General features: G+C 41.4%; 1 protein-coding gene across 6 annotated transcripts in view; it reads left to right on the top strand.

Moving 5' to 3' along the window:
* Positions 1-25705, top strand: part of LOC139758849 (glyoxylate/hydroxypyruvate reductase A-like) — a 296538-nt gene that overhangs the window by 238097 nt on the left and 32736 nt on the right. For all 6 annotated transcript variants that reach the window (XM_071680709.1, XM_071680708.1, XM_071680707.1 and 3 more), the window contains one exon: positions 4223-4336. In XM_071680709.1, the coding sequence (XP_071536810.1) occupies positions 4223-4336 (114 nt within the window). The remainder of the gene's footprint in view (positions 1-4222; positions 4337-25705) is intronic.

Genomic DNA, 25705 nt, shown 5'->3' with positions numbered 1-25705 from the left:
CTCTAGCTGTCATGCAATAATGCCCGAAACCACAGCTCCCTTTCCACATCCAGGCCCCACACAACTTTCCATGGTTTACCTCAGACACTTCACATGCCCTGATTCAATCCACTGGCAGCACATCAACCCCGGTATACCACATTGATCCAATTCACTCTATTCCTTGCCCGCCTTTCACCCGCCTGCATGTTCAGGCCCCGATCACTCAAAATCTTTTTCACTCCATCTTTCCACCTCCAATTTGGTCTCCTACTTCTCCTCGTTCTCTCCACCTCCAACACATATATCCTCTTGGTCAATCTTTCCTCACTCATTCTCTCCATGTGCCCAAACCATTTCAAGACACCCTCTTCTGCTCTCTCAACCACGCTCTTTTTATTTCCACACATCTCTCTTACCCTTTCATTACTTACTCGATCAAACCACCTCACACCACACATTGTCCTCAAACATCTCATTTCCAGCACATCTACCCTCTTGCGCACAACTCGATCCATAGCCCACGCCTCGCAACCATACAACATTGTTGGAACCACTATTCCTTCAAACATACCCATTTTTGCTTTCCGAGATAATGTTCTCGACTTCCACACATTCTTCAAGGCTCCCAGGATTTTCGCCCCCTCCCCCACCCTATGATTCACTTCCGCTTCCATGGTTCCATCCGCTGCCAGATCCACTCCCAGATATCTAAAACACTTTACTTCCTCCAGTTTTTCTCCATTCAAACTTACCTCCCAATTGACTTGACCCTCAACCCTACTGTACCTATTAACCTTGCTCTTATTCACATTTACTCTTAACTTTCTTCTTTCACACACTTTACCAAACTCAGTCACCAGCTTCTGCAGTTTCTCACATGAATCAGCCACCAGCGCTGTATCATCAGCGAACAACAATTGACTCACCTCCCAAGCTCTCTCATCCACAACAGATTTCATTCTTGCCCCTCTTTCCAAAACTCTTGCATTCACCTCCCTAACAACCCCATCCATAAACAAATTAAACAACCATGGAGATATCACACACCCCTGCCGCAAACCTACATTCACTGAGAACCAGTCACTTTCCTCTCTTCCTACACGTACACATGCCTTACATCCTTGATAAAAATTTTTCACTGCTTCTAACAACTTGCCACCCACACCATATATTCTTAATACCTTCCACAGAGCATCTCTATCAACTCTATCCTATGCCTTCTCCAGATCCATAAATGCTACATACAAATCCATTTGCTTTTCTAAGTATTTCTCACATACATTCTTCAAAGCAAACACCTGATCCACACATCCTCTACCACTTCTGAAACCACACTGCTCTTCCCCAATCTGATGCTCTGTACATGCCTTCACCCTCTCTATCAATACCCTCCCATATAATTTACCAGGAATACTCAACAAACTTATACCTCTGTAATTTGAGCACTCACTCTTATCCCCTTTGCCTTTGTACAATGGCACTATGCATGCATTCCACCAATCCTCAGGCACCTCACCATGAGTCATTTTTATTTATTTTTTATTATACTTTGTCGCTGTCTCCCGCGTTTGCGAGGTAGCGCAAGGAAACAGACGAAAGAAATGGCCCAACCCACCCCATACACATGTATATACATACGTCCACACACGCAAATATACATACCTACACAGCTTTCCATGGTTTACCCCAGACGCTTCACATGCCTTGATTCAATCCACTGACAGCACGTCAACCCTGGTATACCACATCGCTCCAATTCACTCTATTCCTTGCCCTCCTTTCACCCTCCTGCATGTTCAGGCCCCGATCACACAAAATCTTTTTCACTCCATCTTTCCACCTCCAATTTGGTCTCCCTCTTCTCCTCGTTCCCTCCACCTCCGACACATATATCCTCTTGGTCAATCTTTCCTCACTCATTCTCTCCATGTGCCCAAACCACTTCAAAACACCCTCTTCTGCTCTCTCAACCACGCTCTTTTTATTTCCACACATCTCTCTTACCATTACGTTACTCACTCGATCAAACCACCTCACACCACACATTGTCCCCAAACATCTCATTTCCTGCACATCCATCCTCCTGCGCACAACTCTATCCATAGCCCACGCCTCACAACCATACAACATTTTTGGAACCACTATTCCTTCAAACATACCCATGGGCATGTGTGGAAGAATGTGTGGAAGTCGAGAACATTATCTCGGAAAGCAAAAAAACCATGAGTCATACATACATTAAATAACCTTACCAACCAGTCAACAATACAGTCACCCCCTTTTTTAATAAATTCCACTGCAATACCATCCAAACCTGCTGCCTTTCCGGCTTTCATCTTCCGCAAAGCTTTTACTACCTCTTCTCTGTTTACCAAATCATTTTCCCCAACCCTCTCACTTTGCCCACCACCTCGACCAAGACACCCTACATCTGCCACTCTATCATCAAACACATTCAACAAACGTTCAAAATACTCACTCCATCTCCTTCTCACATCACCACTACTTGTTATCACCTCCCCATTAGCACCCTTCACTGAAGTTCCCATTTGCTCCCTTGTCTTACGCACTTTATTTACCTCCTTCCAAAACATCTTTTTATTCTCCCTAAAATTTAATGATACTCTCTCATCCTAACTCTCATTTGCCCTCTTTTTCACCTCTTGCACCTTTCTCTTGACCTCCTGTCTCTTTCTTTTATACATCTCCCACTCAACTGCATTTTTTCCCTGCAAAAATCGTCCAAATGCCTCTCTCTTCTCTTTCACTAATACTCTTACTTCTTCATCCCACCACTCACTACCCTTTCTAATCAACCCACCTCCCACGCTTCTCATGCCACAAGCATCTTTTGCGCAATCCATCACTGATTCCCTAAATACATCCCATTCCTCCCCCACTCCCCTTACTTCCATTGTTCTCACCTTTTTCCATTCTGTACTCAGTCTCTCCTGGTACTTCCTCACACAAGCCTCCTTCCCAAGCTCACTTACTCTCACCACCCTCTTCACCCCAATATTCACTCTTCTTTTCTGAAAACCCATACAAATCTTCACCTTAGCCTCCACAAGATAATGATCAGACATCCCTCCAGTTGCACCTCTCAGCACATTAATATCCAAAAGTCTCTCTTTCGTGCGCCTGTCAATTAACACGTAATCCAATGATGCTTTCTGGCCATCTCTCCTACTTACATACATATACTTATGTATATCTCGCTTTTTGAAAGCAAATATAATATAATAAAAAAACTGCAAATTTCACAAAACAGTGATCTTAGAACAATAAATGGCTGCCTAACAATCACAAACATTCACCTCCTGTGGAATGGAACAAGAATACTTTCACCACACTCTCACCTTGATATGCTTGGCACTCACTTCTTTGCAACAGCACTACACCCTTCACCAAAAGCACTCCATACTCAACCATCATTTCCCAAGTAAAACTTAAAAGCTTAACCATGCTTTACACTTTAGGAACCTCTACCTACAGATCCCTTCTTCCCCACAAGCATGGTATTGACGAAACATATACACATTGTAATGACCCAAGAGGCATTAAACAACAGCCCATCAGCCCAGTCTCACTCCATGAGACAACACCTTCCTGAAAGTACTCCCCAAACAAGTGTGAATTACACTTTTTTAAATGCATTTTGTACACCAATATTACAAATATTGATTCAGCACATTGAAAGATCCCTTGCAGTCAGGATGCAGCTTCCAGACTAGACACTGATTACTTACCGATTCCTTGATTGTCCTCTGCTCACCCTACAGAGACACGTTCTTGACATTACCGTACTTCTTTGACTTGTGATCCTACCCAGTGGACATGATTGACTTCCTGAGCACTGCCTCGGCCTCCTGGATTAGGATGCTGGGGGTTGGAGGATGAGCTGAGGTATGGCATACACAAGAACAAATCATGACTAAATTGGGTATGAAAAGTCTAACTTGCTGAAGATTTCAGTGCTGTTGTGCTTGAGGATTGTGGATCATTAGCTACAGACAGAAACTGGAACCATAAAAATCAAGAAACCATTGTATTGCTTTTGAGAGTAAACACAAAGCATTTTGTACATCTCTATCTGTTACTGACTATTGAATTCTTGTTTTACAATTTGCAGGTGCACTGGAGAGTTGCATTACTTACTATTGAATGCTTGTTTTACAGTTTGCATGTGTACTGGAGAGTTGCATTACTAACTATTGAATGCTTGTTTTACAATTTGCAGGTGTACAGGAGAGTTGCAGATGTTTCTGAAACAATGTGACTACCTTGTTAACATCATGCCATCTACTGATAAGACCAGAGGGATGCTGGGAGGTGAAACACTAAAAGATGCCAAGTAAGCTCATAAAGCCTCTTCCTTACAATTATTAGCAAATGGTTTGTCTTATTATACAGTATATGATAGAGAATCAATAACTTATAGATTATTCTTCTTAAGATGCATATACATGTCTTGGGATATTGTTAATACTCATAATACAGTGTCAGCAGAAAACATTGTCTGTTCTATATATATATATATTCAGAGATGATACATGAATAAGCTTGATTGTGGATACAAGCATATGATGCACTCAGCTCAGGGAGAAATCATTGAGCATTTGATTACTGAGACTTGTGTTTCTAATGGTGTGAGCACCAGCAACCTGCCTCAGTGTGCTCAGGCTATCTTGAGGGGTGTTCTTTCTTTACTTTTCCCGGTTGCCACTTAATTTTGAGAATTTTGCTTCTGGGCACTACATTTCTTCAACTTGTGCCTCGCGATGCTTGGCTCTTACTATTCTGTTGAGGAGAAAGCCCAAATGCTTTCCTGGAAGCAGGAAAATGTAGGAATATGTGAGATTTCTAGGTGCACTAGGTTCTTAGAGTACAGAATCAGGAGGCTGCTACCTGCAACACCTCATCAGTGCCTCACCTCATTCAGGAGATCAAGACCCTATGGACCCAAAACATGAACCTAGAATACTTCAAGAATGTTGTGAATGACAGCAGATGGTAATCAAGGTCAAAGAAGAGATAACATAATATTGAAATGTGTCATCACCTTTGAAATTATATGTGGGAGGTGGAAAAGATTTATTGCAGGCAATGTACAGTGAAATGTCTCTAATTTGGCATTCCGTAGTTCAGAAACTCCAATTGTTAAAAAAACTGATTAAGTTCAGCAAAATTTTTATGATTCAGAAAATTACCATTCTGGCATCATACACTCCACAGTCGGCCACTATCTAGTGACTTGTGTCTGTATACATGTTTACATGTATACAGACACATGTATACATAATACCCTCCAACAGCCAGGCCCAAAGTTTTTTTTGGCCTAGATGTGGAAAGGGAGCTGTGGTTTCGGTGCATTACAGAAAACAGGTAGAAACTGAGTGTGAATGAATGTGGCCTTTGTTGTCTTTCCTGGCACTACCTTGCTTGCGCACGGGGGGAGGGGGGTGCCATTTAATGTGTGGTGGGGTGGCGACGGGAATGGATGAAGGCAGCAAGTATGAATATGTACAGGTGAATATGTTTATATGTCTGTGTTTGTATATGTATGTATATGTTGAAATGTATAGGTATATATATGTGTGAGTGGGCGTGTAAGTATATGCTTGTGTACATGGGTGGGTTGGGCCATTCTTTCATCCATTTCCTTGTGCTACCTCGCTAATGCGGGAGACAGCAACAAAGTATTAAAAAGAAAAATAATGCATTATGCACCTGCTCAGGACTGAGGCGCTTATCAGCTATGAGTTTCACAAATTCGTCCACATACTTGACAGCTTCTTCGTGGTTTGCAGACTGCTTTTCTCTGCACACTTTATTCATGGAAATTCCATGACCCTTCTTGAATCTTTGAAGCCATCCTTCAGTATAGTCATGCTCATGTTATAATTTAAGTTCTTCATGGAACAACTTAATCTGGTTCATTATCATGCTACCTGATAAGTCCACTCCATCGCTCCGACGCTTTTGAAGCCATTCCATCATCACTTGATCATGCTTAGTGCTCTTAGCTTCTTTCATAGTTTTTCTAATCGTCATTTGCTTCTTGGAATCGCTGTCTGTATAGTATTATGATATTTTCTCCCTTTGCTTCTTTATATCATAAATAGTTGATGAACCAATACTGTAGATGTCATACAGCTTATGCACCGAAAGACCACGGTCCATTTTTTTCAATAGTTCTTTATCTTGGATTGATATGGACTGGTGTTTACGTTTGACACCACGGCTGACACTCTTATGTCTTAAAAGCTATAGATAGGGTTAAATTTAAGCAAAATAAGCTACAAATATCACAGAATTGCAGTATTACAACCAACAAGTGCAGTGTAAAGAATGTGAATAAGCGCACCCAACACACAACGCCATCTGTGGCTGCCCAGTATGCTAGTCTGGTGGTCGCGGTGATTTCAAGTTCCATCATGTAATTTTGTCCGGACTAAAGGAGGTACCAAACCATCAGTTGCCGGAAATTCGGTGGTGGACCTGTATATATTTGGTGTGATAAGGGAGGATTAGGTTTCAGATATGATAGAAGATGTGTAGATCAGGTGTTTGCTTTAAAGAATGTGTTGGAAATACTTAAAGAGATTGAAGGATATGTGCATGGCATGTATGGATCTGGAGAAAGCTTATGATGGGGATGATAGAGATGCCTTGTGGAAGATTTAGTAGCCCCCATATCCAATTTGGTTTCAGAAGTGACACAAGATGTGTGGATCTGGTGTTTGCTTTTTGTTAGCTTTAAGGAATGTATGTGAGAAATACTAAAAGAGATAGAAGGATTTGTATTGGAGAAAGCATATGATAGGGTTGATACAGATGTCTTGTGGAAGGTGATATTTGTGCCTATATTTTCTTGGGCAGGGTGTATGGAGTGAAAATAGGAATGATGAATGCAAGTTATGGGAGGGCATGGAGTGGAGAGTGGTATGGATGGGAATGAATGAAAATTGTTTGAGAAGAGGGAAAGAAGGATATACAATTCTGTGGGAGGGTGTTACAGAACATGGATGGAATGGAGTCAAGAATAGTATGAGTGAAAGGAAAGATTGGAATTGTGAAGTATGCCTTTGTGTGTTTATACACACTTGTGAATATGAAGACTGCAAGGTAATGATGAAATGAAGTGTTTTTGGAGAAGTTTGAATAACTGTATAAACGGTTGTAAGCATGAGAGAAAGGTGGTTGTAATAGATGATATGAATGTGAAGGTAGGATGTGATGAAATTGGTGAGATAATTGGTAAATAGGAATGCCCAAAGTTAATGAAAATGGAAGTTATTTTGTGGATGTATGTGCTGAAAGAGGTTTATTCCTTGGAAACCTTTTTTCAGCTCAACATGATCCATGGGTATACATGGATTAGACAAGATAGAGGAGAAGAGCAAAAGCTTTTGATTGAGTATGTGGGAGTGGATGAAAGATTGAGAAAGTCCAAGCTAGATGCTAGAGTTGTGAGAGGATTCTTTGAAGCCTGACCATTTTGTGGCTCTTGTGGGGTTAAGGATCAGGGAGAAGTGGAGGTGTGGTGAAAGGGAAATTGTAGGTTAAAGGTGTTGGCAAGCAAGAAGATGAATCAGAAAAAATGCAAGGATGAATATGAATGGAGGATGACCAAAAGTTTAGATGGAAGTGTTGTAAATGTAGGGATACAGTCATGTGTGAATGAGGTGTTTGAGATGTTTAGAGAAAGACTATTAAAGGCTGTAGAATTAGTAGTTGGTTACAAAGCCATAAGATATAGGATAGAAAAGAAAATGCTTGGCAGAGGGAAGAGGTTAGAAATGTCATGGAAGAGGAAAAAAGGCATATGGTATTTTTTCAAAAGGAATGTACCAGTGGAAGTTCAGCAAAGGAGGAAGAATATAAGATGTGTAAGCAGAATGTTAAGGTGATAGATGAAAGCAAAGAAAAAGTAGATGAAGATTTTGGAAGAAAGTAAAGTGAAAAGTTTAGGGAAAATAAGAAATTGTATTGGAAGAAGGTGAAAAATGAAAGAGGTGGGTGTAAGAGTGGAAATGTTTATGTGAGAGGTAAGGAAGAGGAATCGCTGAATCAAAAGGATGAAGAGAAAGGAAGATTGAAAAAATATTTTTAAGAATTGATGAATGTGGGAGAAGGGGAGGCAGCAGTTCTTACATGCATGGGTATGGAGAATGGATGGAGGAGGATACAAGTGCAGGGGCTTACAGCAAAAGGGAGGTAGAAAGGGCCATAATGAGGGTCAAGGCTGAAGGTAAGAAAGGCACCTGCATTGCATGGCTGAAGTGCTAAATTATGGAGGAAAAAGTGTGATGATAGAGTGAATGCATCTGATATGTGATTTAGCATAGAAGCAGAAGGTTGTGTCTGAGGATCAGATTAAAGCTATAATTATTCCTTTGTTCGAAGGAAATGGTGCTAAGAATGTAAGGAATGCAAGGAATTAGTCTGTCAAGTATACCAGGAAAAGTTATGAAAGAATGTTTACATTAGTTTACATGAAAAAGACAGACAACAGGAGGCCTGATTGGCCTACAACTGGGTTGTCTAGTAAAAAGAGAAAAAAGACAAAAAATGGAATTTAACTAGACAAGAAAATGTAAATCCTTACAGCAGTGTTTTAAGCTGTTAACCAACTCCCCACTGCTGCAAATTAGCCTTCTACTGTCCTTGCTGCTGCTGTTGTTTATACAGTTTATTTCTGGCATTTTTCTCAAGAGTATACCTGATTTTATGAAATAGTTGTCGGATCGACTTTTGAAGGTATTTATAGTCTTAGCATTCACTACATCTGACAATTTCTTATTCCGGTACTCAACACACCTATAGGAAAAGAAGCTTTTTCTCACATCTGTACTACATCTTTTAGCTTTTAGTTAATTGCATTTGTCCTGGTAGCTGTATTTTCTTGTATTTCAAAAAGACATCCGTGATTTACTTTATCGAACTTGTTCAGAATTTTGAACACTTGGATTAAGTCATCGCAAAGTCTATGTTTTTTAAAGAAGAGATCCAATCGGTTTAGCTTTTCATTGTATGCCAGATTTTTAAGGGATGGGATGAATTTTGTTGTGTGTCTTTGTACTTGCTCTAATTTTTCCTCATTTTTTAATAGTTTGGGGACCAAAACTGGATTGCATATTCAAGGTGTGGTCTTACTAGAGAATTATGTGTGAGAATTGTTTCTGGTGTCTTGTAATCTATGTTCCTGGCTATGAAACCTAACATTTGGTTGCCTGATTTTACTTGCTGATTGACACTGTTTAGTGTACTTCAGATTATTGCCAATGACATCTCCAAGGTCCTTTTCTTCATGTGAGAGTTTCCAAAAAGTTTGAAGTTGTAACGTATATCCTTGTCCAAAGTGCATAATTTTATACTAGAGCACATTAAACTTCATTTCCCATCTTTCTGACCTCTCTGCTAGTTAATTAAGATCTCTTTAAACCATTTTGCTGTCCCGCCTCTTTACAGCTCAACCTCCTAGTTTAATATTGTCAGCAAATTTAGAGATCTTAGATATGAGACCAAGTTCTAGGTCATTAGTGTAGGTTATGAAAAGAATGGGGCCTAGGACCGATCCCTGTGGCATACCTCTCATTATGTCCAGCCAGTCTGAGGCTTACTCATTTAACACTACTGTACTGCTTTCCTCTGGTAAGCTAGTTCCTGATCTGTGTACAGAGTTCTTCACTGATTCCGTGTGCTTTGAGTTTCTTTGAAAGTCTCTTGTGAGGTGCTTTATCGAAAGCCTTTTTGGAAATCTAAATGTACTACATCAGACAGTAATTTTTCATCACAGTTATGATATATTATTTTTTCATTATACTTAATTGCTGTCTCTCACATCAGCGAGGTAGTGCAAGGAAACAGATGAGGAATGGGCCAACCCACCCACATACACATGTATGTACATAAGCACTCATATATGCATATATACATACATAAACATATACATATATACATTCTTTCTTTTCTTTCAAACTATTCGCCATTTCCTGCGTTAGTGAGGTAGCGTTAAGAACAGGGGACTGGGCCTTTGAGGGAATATCCTCACCTGGCCCCCTTCTCTGTTCCTTCTTTTGGAAAAAAAAAAAAAGATGAGAGGGGAGGATTTCCAGCCCCCCCGATCCCTCCCCTTTTAGTCGCCTTCTACGACACGCAGGGAACACGTGGGAAGTATTCTTTCTCCCCTATCCCCAGGGATAACATATATATACACATATACATATACATGCCTGTGGCATGAGAAAGGTGGGAGGTGGGCAGATTAGAAAGGGTAGTGAGTGGTGGGATGAAGAAGTAAGATTGTTAGTGAAAGAGAAGAGAGAGGCATTTGGACAATTTTTGCAGGGAAATACTACAAGTGACTGGGAGATGTATAAAAGAAAGAGGCAGGAGGTTAAGAGAAAGGTGCAGGAGGTGAAAAAGAGGACAAATGAGAGTTGGGGTGAGAGAGTATTGTTGAATTTTAGGGAGAATAAAGAGATGTTTTGGAAGGAGGTAGATAAAGTGTGTAAGACAAGAGAACAAATGGGAACATCGGTGAAGGGAGCTAATGGGGAGGTAATAACAAGTAGTGGTGAAGTCAGAAGGAGATGGAGTGAGTATTTTGAAGGTTTGTTGAATGTGTTTGATGTTAGAGTGGCAGATATAGGGTGTTTTGGTCAAGGTGGTGTGAGAGGGTCAGAGAGATTGATTTGATGAAAAGGGAAAAGGTAGTGAAAGCTTGTGAAAGATGAAAGCTGGCAAGGCGGCATGTGTGGATGGTATCACAGTGGAATTTATTAAAAAATGGGATGACTGTTTTGTTGACTGGTTTGTGAGGGTATTCGATGTATGTATGGTTCATGGTGAAGTGCCAGAGGATTGGCGGAATGCATGCATAGTGCCATTGTAAAAAGGTTAATGGGATAAAGGTGAGTGTTCAAATTACAGAGGTATAATTATGTTGATTACTGGGAAATTATATGGGAGGGTATTGATTGAGAGGGTGAAGGCATGTACAGAGCATCAGATTGGGGAAGAGCAGTGTGTATTCAGAGGATGTGTGGATCAGGTGTTTGCTTTGAAGAATGTATGTGAGAAATACTTAGAAAAGCAAATGAATTTGTATGTAGCATTTATGTATCTGGAGAAGAAAGGTATTAAGAGTATATGGTGTGGGAGGTAAGTTGCTAGAAGCAGTAAAAAGGTTTTATCGACGATGTAAGGCATGTGAATGCGTAGGAAGAGAGGAAAGTGATTGGTTCCAAGTGATTGTCGGTTTGTGGCAGGGGTGCATGATGTGTCCATGGTTGTTTAATTTGTTTATTGATGGAGTTGTTAGGGAGGTGAATGCATGAGTTTTGGAGAGAGGGGCAAGTATGCAGTCTGTTGTGGATGAGAGGGCTTGGGAAGTGAGTCAGTTGTTGTTCGCTGATGATACAGCGCTGGTGGCTGATTCGGGTGAGAAACTGCAGAAGCTCGTGACTGAGTTTGGTAAAGTGTATGAAAGAAGAAAGCTGAGAGTAAATGTGAATAAGAGCAAGGTTATTATGTTCAGTAGGGTTGAGGGACAAGTCAATTGGGAGGTAAGTTTGAATGGAGAAAAACTGGAGGAAGTGAAGTGTTTTAGATATCTAGGAGTGGATTTAGCAGCGGATAGGACCATGGAAGCAGAAGTGAGTCTCAGGGTGGGGGAGGGGGTGAAAGTTCTGGGAGCCTTGAAGAATATGTGGAAGTCGAGAACATTATCTCGGAGAGCAAAAATGGGTGTATTTGAAGGAATAGTGATTCCAACAATGTTATATGGTTGTGAGGCATGAGGTATAGACAGGGTTGTGCGGAGGATGGTGGATGTGTTGGAAATGAGATGTTTGAGGACAGTGTGTGGTGTGAGGTGGTTTAATCAAGTAAGTAATGAAAGGGTAAGAGATATGTGTGGTAACAAAAAGAGTGTGGTTGAGAGAGCAGAAGAGGTTTGGTTACATGGAGAGAATGAGTAGGGAAAGATTGACAAAGTGATGTATCTGTCAGAGGTGGAAGGAACAAGGAGAAGTGGGAGATCAAATTGGAGCTTTGTTCCTAAAAGTTACCCAAGATTTGACCTGTAGCTGTGTTAAGCTGCTGCTTATACTGCTTGAGTTGTTCCCATCTGACCCTACTTGACCTTTCCTTGCTAATTCCTCTTCCTGTTAGGTTAACGCTACTCCCCGAGGATCCCTACTGCTTTGTGTCGAGCATATCAGGCAGTTGGAATAGTTAGGCAATAAAGATACATGAAGAGAGGAGTCTTGTTTATATTGGCACCATGTCAATCCAAAAACTTACAAACAAAAGATCTCTTGGATTTGCAGTGTGCTTCTATTTAAACAAGTCACATTACATCTTTCAACTCAAAATAAAGAACACACTTAAGAAAAAAAGGGAAACTGCAGTACAATGATATGAGAAAATGTGTTCTACACTTGATTGCATCAGCAATAATTGATGTCCTATTGATTTAAAAAAAAAATTCCATTGATTTACTTCAGTATCTATTTTGCAAAAAGGGAAAACTGAAAACAGGACTCTAGAATATATAGTGTACAGTGTTTATATGGTTAGGGCTTTTAGATCAGACCCTAGAGTGCTATAAACAGGCAGATTAAGTTCCACTGATACAGTCAAGCTACAAGTCTAGTTTTCTAGGGGCAGTCACTTCATGTCCAGATTTAGTATGTTTTTGCTGGTGGAGAGTGTCCACTCTGGGAGTTGCACTTTGTCCAGATCTCTTCAGCCCCCTTTTCAAGTCTCCATGGGCTTCTAGTTCCAGACATCCTTGAGGTTCATTGCCTCTGGTAGGATTAATGTCTTCATCACATTTAGTCACCACTTCTCTTTTGGCCTTTGTAGGTTGTATGAACTGCTGATTCTGTACTTTTTTCCTCCTGCTGTCTCAACTTTGTAGGTTCTTCTCTTGAGCTTCATGGTGACTGTTACTCCTTCCACTCCTGTGTCTTGTTGTCAGTGGGCTGCATCCTGACCTCCTCTCTCATTGAAAGTAGTTTGAGTGATCTATGGTTCTGGTGTCTCTCTGCCACAGCACTCTTCTTGTTCTGCATTAGCTATCTCTCTTCCTCCATAGAACATTATTTGGACTTCAATGAAGCTTTACTTATGGGCACCAGTGTCTTCTTTCTTCTTCCCATTAGTTGTTGTGCAGGACTGGCATTTATCCCTTATGGGGTTTTGCGTGTTCAGGAGTCCCAGGTACGTCTTCCTTTGCTTTCAAGGACTGTTTCATCATTCACTTCACTGTCTTCACAGCTGCTTCAGCAGCTCCATTAGCCTTGCTGGTTCCCAGGCTTGATGTTTCATGGGAGGTGTTCCAAGCTTGGGTGAACTGCTGAGATTGTCCAGATTTGAACTGTGATCCATTATCACTTGTCAGGATTTCAGGTATACTATGGCAAGAGAAATTGCTTTTATGAATAACAGTCTTAGAGCAGACACAGGTAAGTAGGCTACCTCATTGAACTGACTAAAATAGTCTGCAGTAACTAGGAAGTCTCGATGTTTAATTGTGAATATGTCTGTCCCTACCTTTGTCCAGGGACTGTCAGGGACTTCATGCATTTACAGTGGTTCTTGGGCATGTCTGCTGGCTGAAGATGCATAAACATCACATACTGGGCCAGAAAATCAACTCCCTAACATGTCTCAAACAGGAGTTTGTTCATATATGCTTCACATGTAGTTTGAGCTTCACTTTACCTCTCAATGTGCTGAGAATTATTACCCTCTCTCCTCATAACAACACTCCATATTGAACAGTAATCTCATATCTGTAGCTGAAATAGGGCAACACACTCACAGGAACTTCACTTCTATTAGCTGGCCATCCCTTCAAAACAACAACCTTCAGTTGGCTTAGTATTTCATCTTTCTCATTGGCCTCTCTAACTTCACACAAGCTGCCAGGTCTGAAACGAGTGTCAGTTAAATTATGAACTGGTAACATGATTTCCTGGGGCTCACCTGGAGGGGCTTTAGATAAAGCATCAGCCACAGGGATGTCTGCCTGATTTGTGGCTCAATTTACAGTAGTACTCTTTGAGCTTTCATTAGCATTCCTTGTAACCGTTTAGGAGCAGGGAATAGAGGCATGTCTCTGATGTTGATCAGGGGTTTGTGATCCGTAATAATGTTAACAAAATGACCATATGTGTAGTGGTGAAATTTCGCAAGACCATAGACAATCGCCAATATATCTTTTCCTATTTGAGCAGTTTTTCTGTCTCACTCAAGGACCTACTTGCAAAAGCTGAAGGTTTTCCTTCATGTAGAAGAATTGAGCCAAGTCCATATTCACTAGCATCAATCTCCAGCTATCATGTCTTTTACTCTCTGGAAAGACTGCTCTTGTGCTGCAGACCAGCACCAGGAAACATCATTTTTTAAAAGATTATGGAATGGGTGCAAGAGATCGCACACATTAGGAAGGAATCTAGACATTATTTACCATACCTAGAAATGATCTGATGTTAGTTTTGGACTCTGAGTTTGGAAAGTTCTTAATTGCTTTTACCTTTTTAGAATCAGGTTGAAGGCCCTCCTTGGCTATTTCGTGTCCCATAAATATTTAGGTGTCACACTGAAAATCCATCTTTTCTTGATTTAGCCGGATATTATTCATTCTACAACATACTAGGTTTGCATCGTGATCAGTTATGTTAGCCCCATGTATTATGATGTCATCAGCGATGCAGACAACTCCTTTCAAACCTGCTCGTGCCTCAAGCAGTTGCTTTTGAAAAGTTTCTGAAGAGACATTTAGCCCAAAAGGTAGATGCAGCCTCTTGAATCTACTATGACATTTTTTGAAATGTAGTTAGAAAGCTAGAAGTTCTGAGTATCATGTCTCGCATGCCAATAGCCAGATGCTGAGTCAACTTTTGAAAATACCCTAGACTGGCATCCCCGGGGATAGGGGAGTAAGAATACTGCCCATGTTCCTACTTGTCCTAGAATGTGATTAAGAAGGGTGGGAGTGGGAGGCTGGGAATTTTCCCCTCTTTTATTACTTTCCATATTAAGGAACAGGGGAAGATGCATATAAGAATTTTTTATCCTCTTAAGGGTCAGTCATTTGTTGTGGACACTACCTTGCTTATGTGGGAAATAGTGAATGTGTGTGAGAAAAGAAAGTTTTAATGTGTATTTAGGAAGCAAAATTGATTGCTGCTGTATTGTATGTTAGCTAATGAAACAAATAGAAGTAAGCAAATTAGTGCGAATCTGGAAGCATTTCATTAGCAAAATTGAGAGGGTGGAACATGTGAACTACCAGGAGGCTTCAAGTTATGATGCTCCAAGTTGCAACATTTCAGGCTAATGACACTTTAGATTTAGGATCAAGGTATGTTGTACTGACTTGGAATACTTTGCTTCAACTTGCAAGATATAGGAAATGTGAAAATTTTTTATGGCCCTTGTGGTGGGTCAGTAGATTCGCACAGAGCTTGGAGCCAAACTTGTAGATTGTCAGCTGATGTATGATTCAGCATTTATCCATAGATATCATTAGCAACCTAATAACATAGCTAGAGTAAATATCCTGCATCACTTTCAGTTTAATCATGAAAGACGTATGTAATTGCACCATGAGGGCATGTAGCCAAGTTTACATGGCAAATGTTGAAGTCAGAATTATAATAAACGAATTTTTTTTTATGTATTCATGTTTATATTTTATATGAAAATAATTTTTTTATGATTGTATATACTTCCCATGTATTCCCTGTGTGTTATAGAAGTCGATTAAAGGGGGCGAGAGCAGGGGGCTGGATACTCTCCCCTCCTTGTATTTCAATTTCTAAAAGGGGAAACAGAGGGAGTCAAGCAGTGAGTGCTCATCCTCCTCTAAGGCTCAGATTGGGGTATCTGAATGTGTGTGGATGTAACCAAGATGAAAAGAAAGGAGAGATAGGTAAAATGTTTGAGGAAAGAAACACGGATGTTCTGGTTCTGAGTGAAACGAAGCTCAAGGGTAAAGGGGAAAAGTGGTTTGTGAAAGTCTTAAGAGTAAAGTCAGGGGTTTGTGACAGAACAAGAACTAAGGAAGGAGTTGCACTACTCCTGAAGCATGAATTGTGGGAGTATGAGATAGAGTGTAAGAAAGTAAAGTCTGGATTGATATGGGTAAAACTGAAAGTGGATGGAGAGAGATGGGTGATTATGGGTGCTTATACACCTAGTCATGAGAAGAAAGATCATGAGAGGCAGATGTTTTGAGTACAGCTGAAAGAGTGTGTCAGCAGCTTTGATGCATGAGGTCGGATTTTAGTGATGGGTGATTTAAATGTGAAGATGAGTAATGTGGCAGTTGAGGGTATAATTGGTGTATAGGATATTCAGTGTTGTGAATGGAAATGGTGAAGAGCTTGTGGATTTTTTGCTGGAAAAGGACTGGTGATTGGGAATACCTGGTTTAAAAAGATAGACATACATAAGTATACGTATGTGAGTTGGAGTGATGGTCAAAGAGCACTATTGGATTATGTGTTATTTGATAGGCGTGTAGAAGAGAGACTCTTGGATGTTAATCTACTGAGAGGGGCAGCTGGAGGAATGTTTAATCACTATCTTGTGGAGGCGAAGGTGAAGATTTGTTGAGGTTTTCAAAAAAAAGAAGAGAGAATGTTGGAGAGAAGAATGGTGAGAGTAAGTGAGCTTGGAAAGGAGACTTGTGCGAGGAAATACCAGGAGAGATTGAGTGTGGAATGGCAAATGGTGAGAGCAAAATATGTGAGGGGAGTGGGTGAGGAATGGAAAGTATTTAGGGAAGTAGTGACGGCTTGTACAAAAGATGCATGTGGCATGATTTGAAAGTTGGTAGGTGGGCAGATAAGAAAGGGTAGTGAGTGGTGGCATGAAGAAGTAAAGTTGTTAGTGAAAGAGGAAAGAGAGGCATTTGGATGATACTTGCAAGGAATGAGTGCAAATGACTGGAAGATGTATAAAAGAATGTGGCAGGGGGTCCAGAGAAAGGTGCATGGGTTGAAAAAGAGAGCAAATGACAGTTGGGATGAGAGAGTTTCATTAAACTTTAGGGAAAATAAAAAGATGTTTTGGAAGGAGGTAAATAATGTGCGTAAGACAAGAGAATAAATGGGAACATCAGCGAAGGGGGCAAATGGGAAAGTAATAACAAGAAGTGATGAAGTGAGGAGATGGAGTGAGTATTTTGAAGGTTTGTTGAATGCATTTGATGATAGAGTGGCAGATTTAGGGTGTTTTTGTCAGGTTGGAGTGCAAAGTGAGAGGGTCAGGGAGAATGGTTTGCTTAAGAGAGGATGGTAGTGAAAGCTTTGCGGAAGATGAAATCTGGCAAGGTGGCAGGTTTCAATGGTATTGCAGTAGAATTTACTAAGAAAGGGGGTGGCTGAGTTGTTGATTGGTTGGTAAGCGATGTTCATTGTATGTATGGATCAGGTTGAAGTGCCTGAGGATTGGCAGAATGCATGCACAGTGCCATTTTACAAAGGTAAAAGGGGTAAAGGTGAGTGTTCCAACTACAGAGGCATAAGTTTGTTGAGTATTCCTTGGAATTTATATGGGAGGTAATTAATTGAGGTGAAGGCATGTACAGAGCATCAGATTTGGGAAGAGCAATGTGGTTTCAGAAGTGGTAGAAGATGTGTGGATCAGGTGTTTGCTTTGAAGAATAACTGTGAGAAATACATAGAAAAACAGATACATATGTATGTAGCATTTATGGATCTGGAGAAGGCATATGATAGAGTTGATAGAGATGCTTTGTGGAAGGTCTTAAGGGTAAATGGTGTTGGAGGTAAGTTGATACAAACAGTGACAAGATTTTACCGAGGATGTAAGGATGTGTATGAGTAGGAAGAGAGGAGAGTGTTTGGTTTACAGTGAAGGTTGGACTGCAGCAGGGATGTGTGATGTCACAATGGTTGTTTGATTTGTTTATGAATGGGATGGTTAGGGAGGTAAATGCAAGAGTTTTGGTGAGAGGGGTGAGTATGCAGTCTATTGGGGATGACCAGGCCAAGGAAGTGAGTCAGTTGTTGTTTGCCGATGATACAGCTCTGATGGCTGATTTGAGAGAGAAACTGCTGAAGATGGTGACTGAGTTTGGAAAAGTGTGTGTGAAAGAAGAAAAATGAGAATAAATGCGAATAAGAGTAAGGTTGTTAGGTTCAGTAGAGTTAAGAGACAAGTTAAGTAAGTTTGAATGGAGAAAAATTGGAGGAAATGATGTGTTTTAAGATAACTGGGAGTGGACTTAGCAGCAGATAGAACCATGGAAGCGGAAGTGAGTCGCAGGGTTGGGAGGGGACGAAGGTTCTGAGAGTGATGAAAAATGTGTGGAAGGAGAGAGCATTATCTCGGAGAGCAAAATTGGGTATGTTTGAAGGAACAGTACTGTCAACAAAACTATATGGTTGCGAGGCATGGGCTGTAGATAGGGTTGTACAGAGGAGGGTGTTGGAAATGAAATGTTTGAGGACAGTATGTGGTGTGAGGTGGTTTGATCGAGATAGTAATGAAAGGGTAAGAGATATGTGTGGAAATGAAAAGAGTGTGGTTGAGAGAGCTGAAGATGGTGTGTTGGAATGGTTTGGATGTATGGAGAGAATGAGTGAGGGAAAGTTGACAAAGAGAATATATGTGTCAGAGGTGGAGAGAAGGAGAAGCAGGAGACTAAATTGGAGGTGGAAGGATGGAGTGAGAAAGATTTTGAGCAATCGTGGCCTTAACATACAGAAGGGTGAGATGCGTTTAAGGAATAGAGTGAATTGGAAAGATGTGGTATACCAGGTTTGACGTGCCGCCCATGGACAGAACAGGGTATGTAAAATGTCTGGGGTAAACCAAGAAAAGTTTTGTGGGGCCTTAATGTGGAGAGGGAGCTGTGGTTTTGGTGCATTAAACGTAGAGAGTGAGTATGAATGAATGTGGCCTTTTTTGTCTGTTTTCCTGGTGCTGCCTCACTGAAGCAGGAGGTGGCAGTACTGTTTCTTGTGGGGGCAGGGTAGCACATAGAATGGATGAAGGCAAGCGTGTATGAATATGTACTTGTGTATATATATATATTTTTTTTTTTTTTTTGCTTTGTCGCTGTCTCCCGCGTTTGCGAGGTAGTGCAAGGAAACAGACAAAAGAAATGGCCCAACCCACCCCCATACACATGTATATACATACGTCCACACACGCAAATATACATACCTACACAGCTTTCCATGGTTTACCCCAGACGCTTCACATGCCTTGATTCAATCCACTGACAGCACGTCAATCCCGGTATACCACATTGCTCCAATTCACTCTATTCCATGCCCTCCTTTCACCCTCCTGCATGTTCAGGCCCCGATCACACAAAATCTTTTTCACTCCATCTTTCCACCTCCAATTTGGTCTCCCTCTTCTCCTCGTTCCCTCCACCTCCGACACATATATCCTCTTGGTCAATCTTTCCTCACTCATTCTCTCCATGTGCCCAAACCATTTCAAAACACCCTCTTCTGCTCTCTCAACCACGCTCTTTTTATTTCCACACATCTCTCTTACCCTTACGTTACTTACTCGATCAAACCACCTCACACCACACATTGTCCTCATACATCTCATTTCCAGCACATCCATCCTCCTGCGCACAACTCTATCCATAGCCCACGCCTCGCAACCATACAACATTGTTGGAACCACTATTCCTTCAAACATACCCATTTTTTGCTTTCCGAGATAATGTTCTCGACTTCCACACATTCTTCAAGGCTCCCAGAATTTTCGCCCCCTCCCCCACCATATGATCCACTTCCGCTTCCATGGTTCCATCTGCTGCCAGATCCACTCCCAGATATCTAAAACACTTCACTTCCTCCAGTTTTTCTCCATTCAAACTCACCTCCCAATTGACTTGGCCCTCAACCCTACTGTACCTAATAACCTTGCTCTTATTCACATTTACTCTTAACTTTCTTCTTTCACACACTTTACCAAACTCAGTCACCAGCTTCTGCAGTTTCTCACATGAATCAGCCACCAGCGCTGTATCATCAGCGAACAACAACTGACTCACTTCCCAAGCTCTCTCATCCCCAACAGACTTCATACTTGCCCCTCTTTCCAAAACTCTTGCATTCACCTCCATAACAACCCCATCCATAAACAAATTAAACAACCATGGAGACATCACACACCCCTGCCGCAAACCTACATTCACTGAGAACCAATCACTTTCCTCTCTTCCTACACGTACACATTCCTTACAGCCTCGATAAAAACTTTTCACTGCTTCTAACAACTTGCCTTCCACACCATATATTCTTAATAACTTCCACAGAGCATCTCTATCAACTCTATCATATGCCTTCTCCAGATCCATAAATGCTACATACAAATCCATTTGCTTTTCTAAATATTTCTCACATACATTCTTCAAAGCAAACACCTGATCCACACATCCTCTACCACTTCTGAAACCACACTGCTCTTCCCCAATCTGATGCTCTGTACATGCCTTCACCCTCTCAATCAATACCCTCCCATATAATTTACCAGGAATACTCAACAAACTTATACCTCTGTAATTTGAGCACTCACTCTTATCCCCTTTGCCTTTGTACAATGGCACTATGCACGCATTCCGCCAATCCTCAGGCACCTCACCATGAGTCATACATACATTAAATAACCTTACCAACCAGTCAACAATACAGTCACCCCCTTTTTTAATAAATTCCACTGCAATACCATCCAAACCTGCTGCCTTGCCGGCTTTCATCTTCCGCAAAGCTTTTACTACCTCTTCTCTGTTTACCAAATCATTTTCCCTAGCCCTCTCACTTTGCACACCACCTCGACCAAAACACCCTATATCTGCCACTCTATCATCAAACACATTCAACAAACCTTCAAAATACTCACTCCATCTCATTCTCACATCACCACTACTTGTTATCACCTCCCCATTTGCACCCTTCACTGAAGTTCCCATTTGCTCCCTTGTCTTACGCACTTTATTTACCTCCTTCCAGAACATCTTTTTATTCTCCCTAAAATTTAATGATACTCTCTCACCCCAACTCTCATTTGCCCTTTTTTTCACCTCTTGCACCTTTCTCTTGACCTCCTGTCTCTTTCTTTTATACATCTCCCACTCAATTGCATTTTTTCCCTGCAAAAATCGTCCAAATGCCTCTCTCTTCTCTTTCACTAATACTCTTACTTCTTCATCCCACCACTCACTACCCTTTCTAATCAACCCACCTCCCACTCTTCTCATGCCACAAGCATCTTTTGCGCAATCCATCACTGATTCCCTAAATACATCCCATTCCTCCCCCACTCCCCTTACTTCCATTGTTCTCACCTTTTTCCATTCTGTACTCAGTCTCTCCTGGTACTTCCTCACACAAGTCTCCTTCCCAAGCTCACTTACTCTCACCACCCTCTTCACCCCAACATTCACTCTTCTTTTCTGAAAACCCATACAAATCTTCACCTTAGCCTCCACAAGATAATGATCAGACATCCCTCCAGTTGCACCTCTCAGCACATTAACATCCAAAAGTCTATCTTTCGCGTGCCTGTCAGTTAACACGTAATCCAATAACGCTCTCTGGCCATCTCTCCTACTTACATAAGTATACTTATGTATATCTCGGTTTTTAAACCAGGTATTCCCAATCATCAGACCTTTTTCAGCACATAAATCTACAAGCTCTTCACCATTTCCATTTACAACACTGAACACCCCATGTATACCAATTATTCCCTCAACTGCCACATTACTCACCTTTGCATTCAAATCACCCATCACTATAACTCGGTCTCGTGCATCAAAACCACCAACACACTCATTCAGCTGCTCCCAAAACACTTGCCTCTCATGATCTTTCTTCTCATGCCCAGGTGCATATGCACCAATAATCACCCATCTCTCTCAATCAACTTTCAGTTTTACCCATATTAATCGAGAATTTACTTTCTTACATTCTATCACATACTCCCACAACTCCTGTTTCAGGAGTACTGCTACTCCTTCCCTTGCTCTTGTCGTCTCACTAACCCCTGACTTTACTCCCAAGACATTCCCAAACCACTCTTCCCCTTTACCCTTGAGCTTCGTTTCACTCTGTGTATATGTTTGTATATGTTGATATGTATATGTATGTATATATGCATGTTTGGGCATTTATGGGGAGTGGGGGAGGATTGGGATGTATTTAGGGAAGCAGTGATGGCTTACGCAAAAGATGCACATGGCATGGGAAAGGGGGTAAAGGGGCAGATTAGACAGGGTAGTGAGCAGTGGGATAAAGAAGTAAGATTGTTAGTGAAAGAGAAGAGAGGCATTTGGATGATTTTTGCAGGGAAATAGTGTAAATGACTGGAAGATGTATAAAAGAAAGTGGCACGAGGTCAAGAGAAAGGTACAAGAGGTGAAAAAGAGGGCAAATGAGAGTTGGGGTGAGAGTGTCATTAAATTTTAGGGAGAACAAAAAGATGTTTTGGAAGGAGGTAAGTAAAGTGCATAAGGACAAATGAGAACATCGGTGAAGAGGCAAATGGGGAGATACAGGGTGTTCTGGTCAGGGTGGTGTGTGAAGTGAGAGGGTCAGGGAGAATGGTTTGGTAAACAGAGAAGAGGTAGTGAAAGCTTTGTGGAACATGAAAGCCAGCAAGGCGGCAGGTTTGTATGGTATTGCAGTGAAATTGTTAGAAAAAGGGGGTGACTGCGTTTTTGATTGGTTGATAAAGATATTCAATAAATGTATGGATCATGGTGAAGTACCTGAGGACTGGTGGAATGCATGCATAGTGCCATTGTACAAAGAAAAAGGGGATAAAGATGAGTGTTCAAATTACAGAAGCATGGAAGTGAATCATAGGGTGGGGGAGGGGGAAAGCAAAAATGTGTATGTTTGAAGGAATAGTGATTCCAACAATGATATATGGTTGCAAGGCATGGGCTATAGATAGAGTTGTGTGCAGGAGGAGTGGATGTGCTGGAAATGAGATGTTTGAGGACAATATGTGGTGTGAGGTGGTTTGATCGAGGAAGTAATGAAAGGGTAAGAGAGATGTGTGGTAATAAAAAGGGTGTGGTTGAGAGAGCAGAAGAGGGTGTTTTGAAATTGTTTGTTCACATGGATAGAATGAGTGAGGAAAGATTGACAAAGAGGATATATGTGTGTGAGGTGGAAGGAATGAGGAGAAGTGGGAGACCAAAGTGAAGGTGGAAAGATGGAGTGAAAAAGATTTTGAGCAATCGGGGCCTGAACATGCAGGAGGGTGAAAGGCGTGCAAGGATTAGAGTGAATTGGAACGATGTGGTATACCGGGATCGACGTGCTGTCATTAGATTGAACCAGGGCATGTGAAGCGTCTGGGATAAACCATGGATAGTTTCGTGGAGCCCGGATTTGGAAAGGGAGCTGTGGTTTCGGTGCATTATACATGACAGCTAGAGACTGAGTGTGAATGAACATGGCATTTTGTTGTCTTTTCCTAGCGCTACCTCACGCACATGCGGGGGAAGGGGGTTGTTCTTTCATGTGTGGCGGGGTGGCGACGGGAATGAAGAAGGGCAGACTATGAATTATGTTCATGTGTATATATGTATATGTCTGTGTGTGTATATATATATGTATACATTGAGATGTATAGGTATGTATATGTGTGTGTGTGGATTTGTATGTGTATACATGTGTATGTGGGTGGGTTGGGCCATTCTTTTATCTGTTTCCTTGCGATACCTTGCAAACATGGGAGACAGTGACAAAGTATAATAAATGAATAAAGTTTGTTGAGTATTCTTGGTGGGAAATTATATGGGAGGGTATTGATTGAGAGGGTAAAGGCATGTACAGAGCATCAGATTAGGGAAGAGCAGTGTGGTTTCAGAAGCGGTAGAAGATGTGTGGATCAGGTGTTTGCTTTGAAGAATGTATCTAAGAAATACTTAGAAAAACAGATGGATTTGTTTTTTAGCATCTGTGGATCTGGAGAAGGCATATGATAGGGTTGATAGAGATGCTTTGTGGAAGGTTTTAAGAGTGTATGGTGTGGGAGGTAAGTTGCGAGAAGCATTGAAAAGTTTCTACCATGGCTGTAAGGCATGTGTATGAGTAGGAAGAGAGGAAAGTGATTGTGGGCAAGTATGCAGTCTGTTGTGGATGAGAGGGCTTGGGAAGTCAGGCAGTTGTTGTTCGCTGATGATACAGCACTGGTGGCTGATTCGGGTGAAGAAACTGCATAAGTTGGTGACTGAGTTCGGTAAAGTTTGTGGAAGAAAAAAGTTGAGAGTAAATGTGAATAAGAGCAAGGTTATTCAGTTCAGTAGGGTTAAGGGACAAGTTAATTGAGATGTAAGTTTGAATGGAGAAAAACTAGAGGAAGTGAAGTGTTTTAGATGATATCTGGGAGTAGACTTCGCAGCGGATGGAACCATTGAAGCGGAAGTGAGCCACAGGGTTGGTGAGGGGATGAAGGCTCTAGGAGCATTGCAGAATGTGTGGAAGGCGAGAACTTAATCTCAGAGAGCAAAAATAGGTATATTTGAAGGAATAGTGGTTCCACCAATGTTATATGGTTGCAAGGCATGGGCTATAGATAGGGTTGTAGGGAGGAGGGTGGATGTGTTGGAAATGAAATGTTTGAGGACAATATGTGGTGTGAGGTGGTTTGATCGAGTAAGTAATGAAAGGGAAAGAGATATGTGTGGTAATAAAAAGAGTGTGGTTGAGAGAGCAGAAGAGGGTATGTTGAAATGGTTTTCACACATGGAGAGAATGAGTGAGGAAAGATTGACAAAGAGGATATATGTGTCAGAGATGGAGGGAAGAAGGAGAAGCGGAAGACCAAATTGGGTGTGGAAGGATGGAGTGAAAAAGATTTTGAGCTTCAGAGCCTGAACATACTGGAGGGTGAAAGGCTTGTAAGGAATAGAGTGAATTATAATGCTGTGGTATATTGGGGTTGACGTGCTCTCTGGATTGCACCAGGGCATGTGAAACATCTGAGGTAAGCCATGGAAAGGTCTGTTGGGCCAGGATGTGGAAAGGGAGCTGTGGTTTTGGTGCATTACACATGACAGCTAGAGACTGAGTGTGAACAAATGTGGTTTTTTTTTTGTCTTTTCCTGGTAGTACCTCACTTGGGAGGGGGGGATGCTATTTCATGTGTGGCTGGGTGGCAGCGGGAATGGATGAAGGTAGCAAGTATGAATATTCCCCATGCGCACGTGAGGTAACGCTTGGAAAAGACAACAAAGGCCACATTCGTTCACTTTCAGTCTCTAGCTGTCATGTGTAATACACCGAAACCGCTGCATCCTTTCCACAAAACTTTCCATGGTGTACCCCAGACGCTTCACATGCCCTGGTTCAATCCATCGACAGCACGTTAACCACGATATACCACATCGTTCCGATTCACTCTAATCCTTGCACACCTTTCACCCTTCTGCATGTTCAGGCCCCGATTGCTCAAAATCTTTTTCACTCCTTCCTGCCACCTCCATTTTGGTCTCCTACTTCTCCTTGTTCCCTCCACCTCTGACACACATATCCTCTTTGTCAATCTTTCCTCATTCATTCTCTCCATGTGACCAAACCATTTCAATACACCCTCACCCTCCTATGCTCTCTCAACCACACTCTTTTTATTACATCTCTCTTACCCTTTCATTACTTACTTGATCAAACCACGTCACACCACATATTGT

Source organism: Panulirus ornatus, chromosome 31 (assembly GCF_036320965.1).
Source record: "Panulirus ornatus isolate Po-2019 chromosome 31, ASM3632096v1, whole genome shotgun sequence".
NCBI classification, from domain to species: domain Eukaryota; kingdom Metazoa; phylum Arthropoda; class Malacostraca; order Decapoda; family Palinuridae; genus Panulirus; species Panulirus ornatus.
Note: the sequence above shows the minus strand (reverse complement) of the source record. Positions and strands in the feature narration are given on the sequence as shown.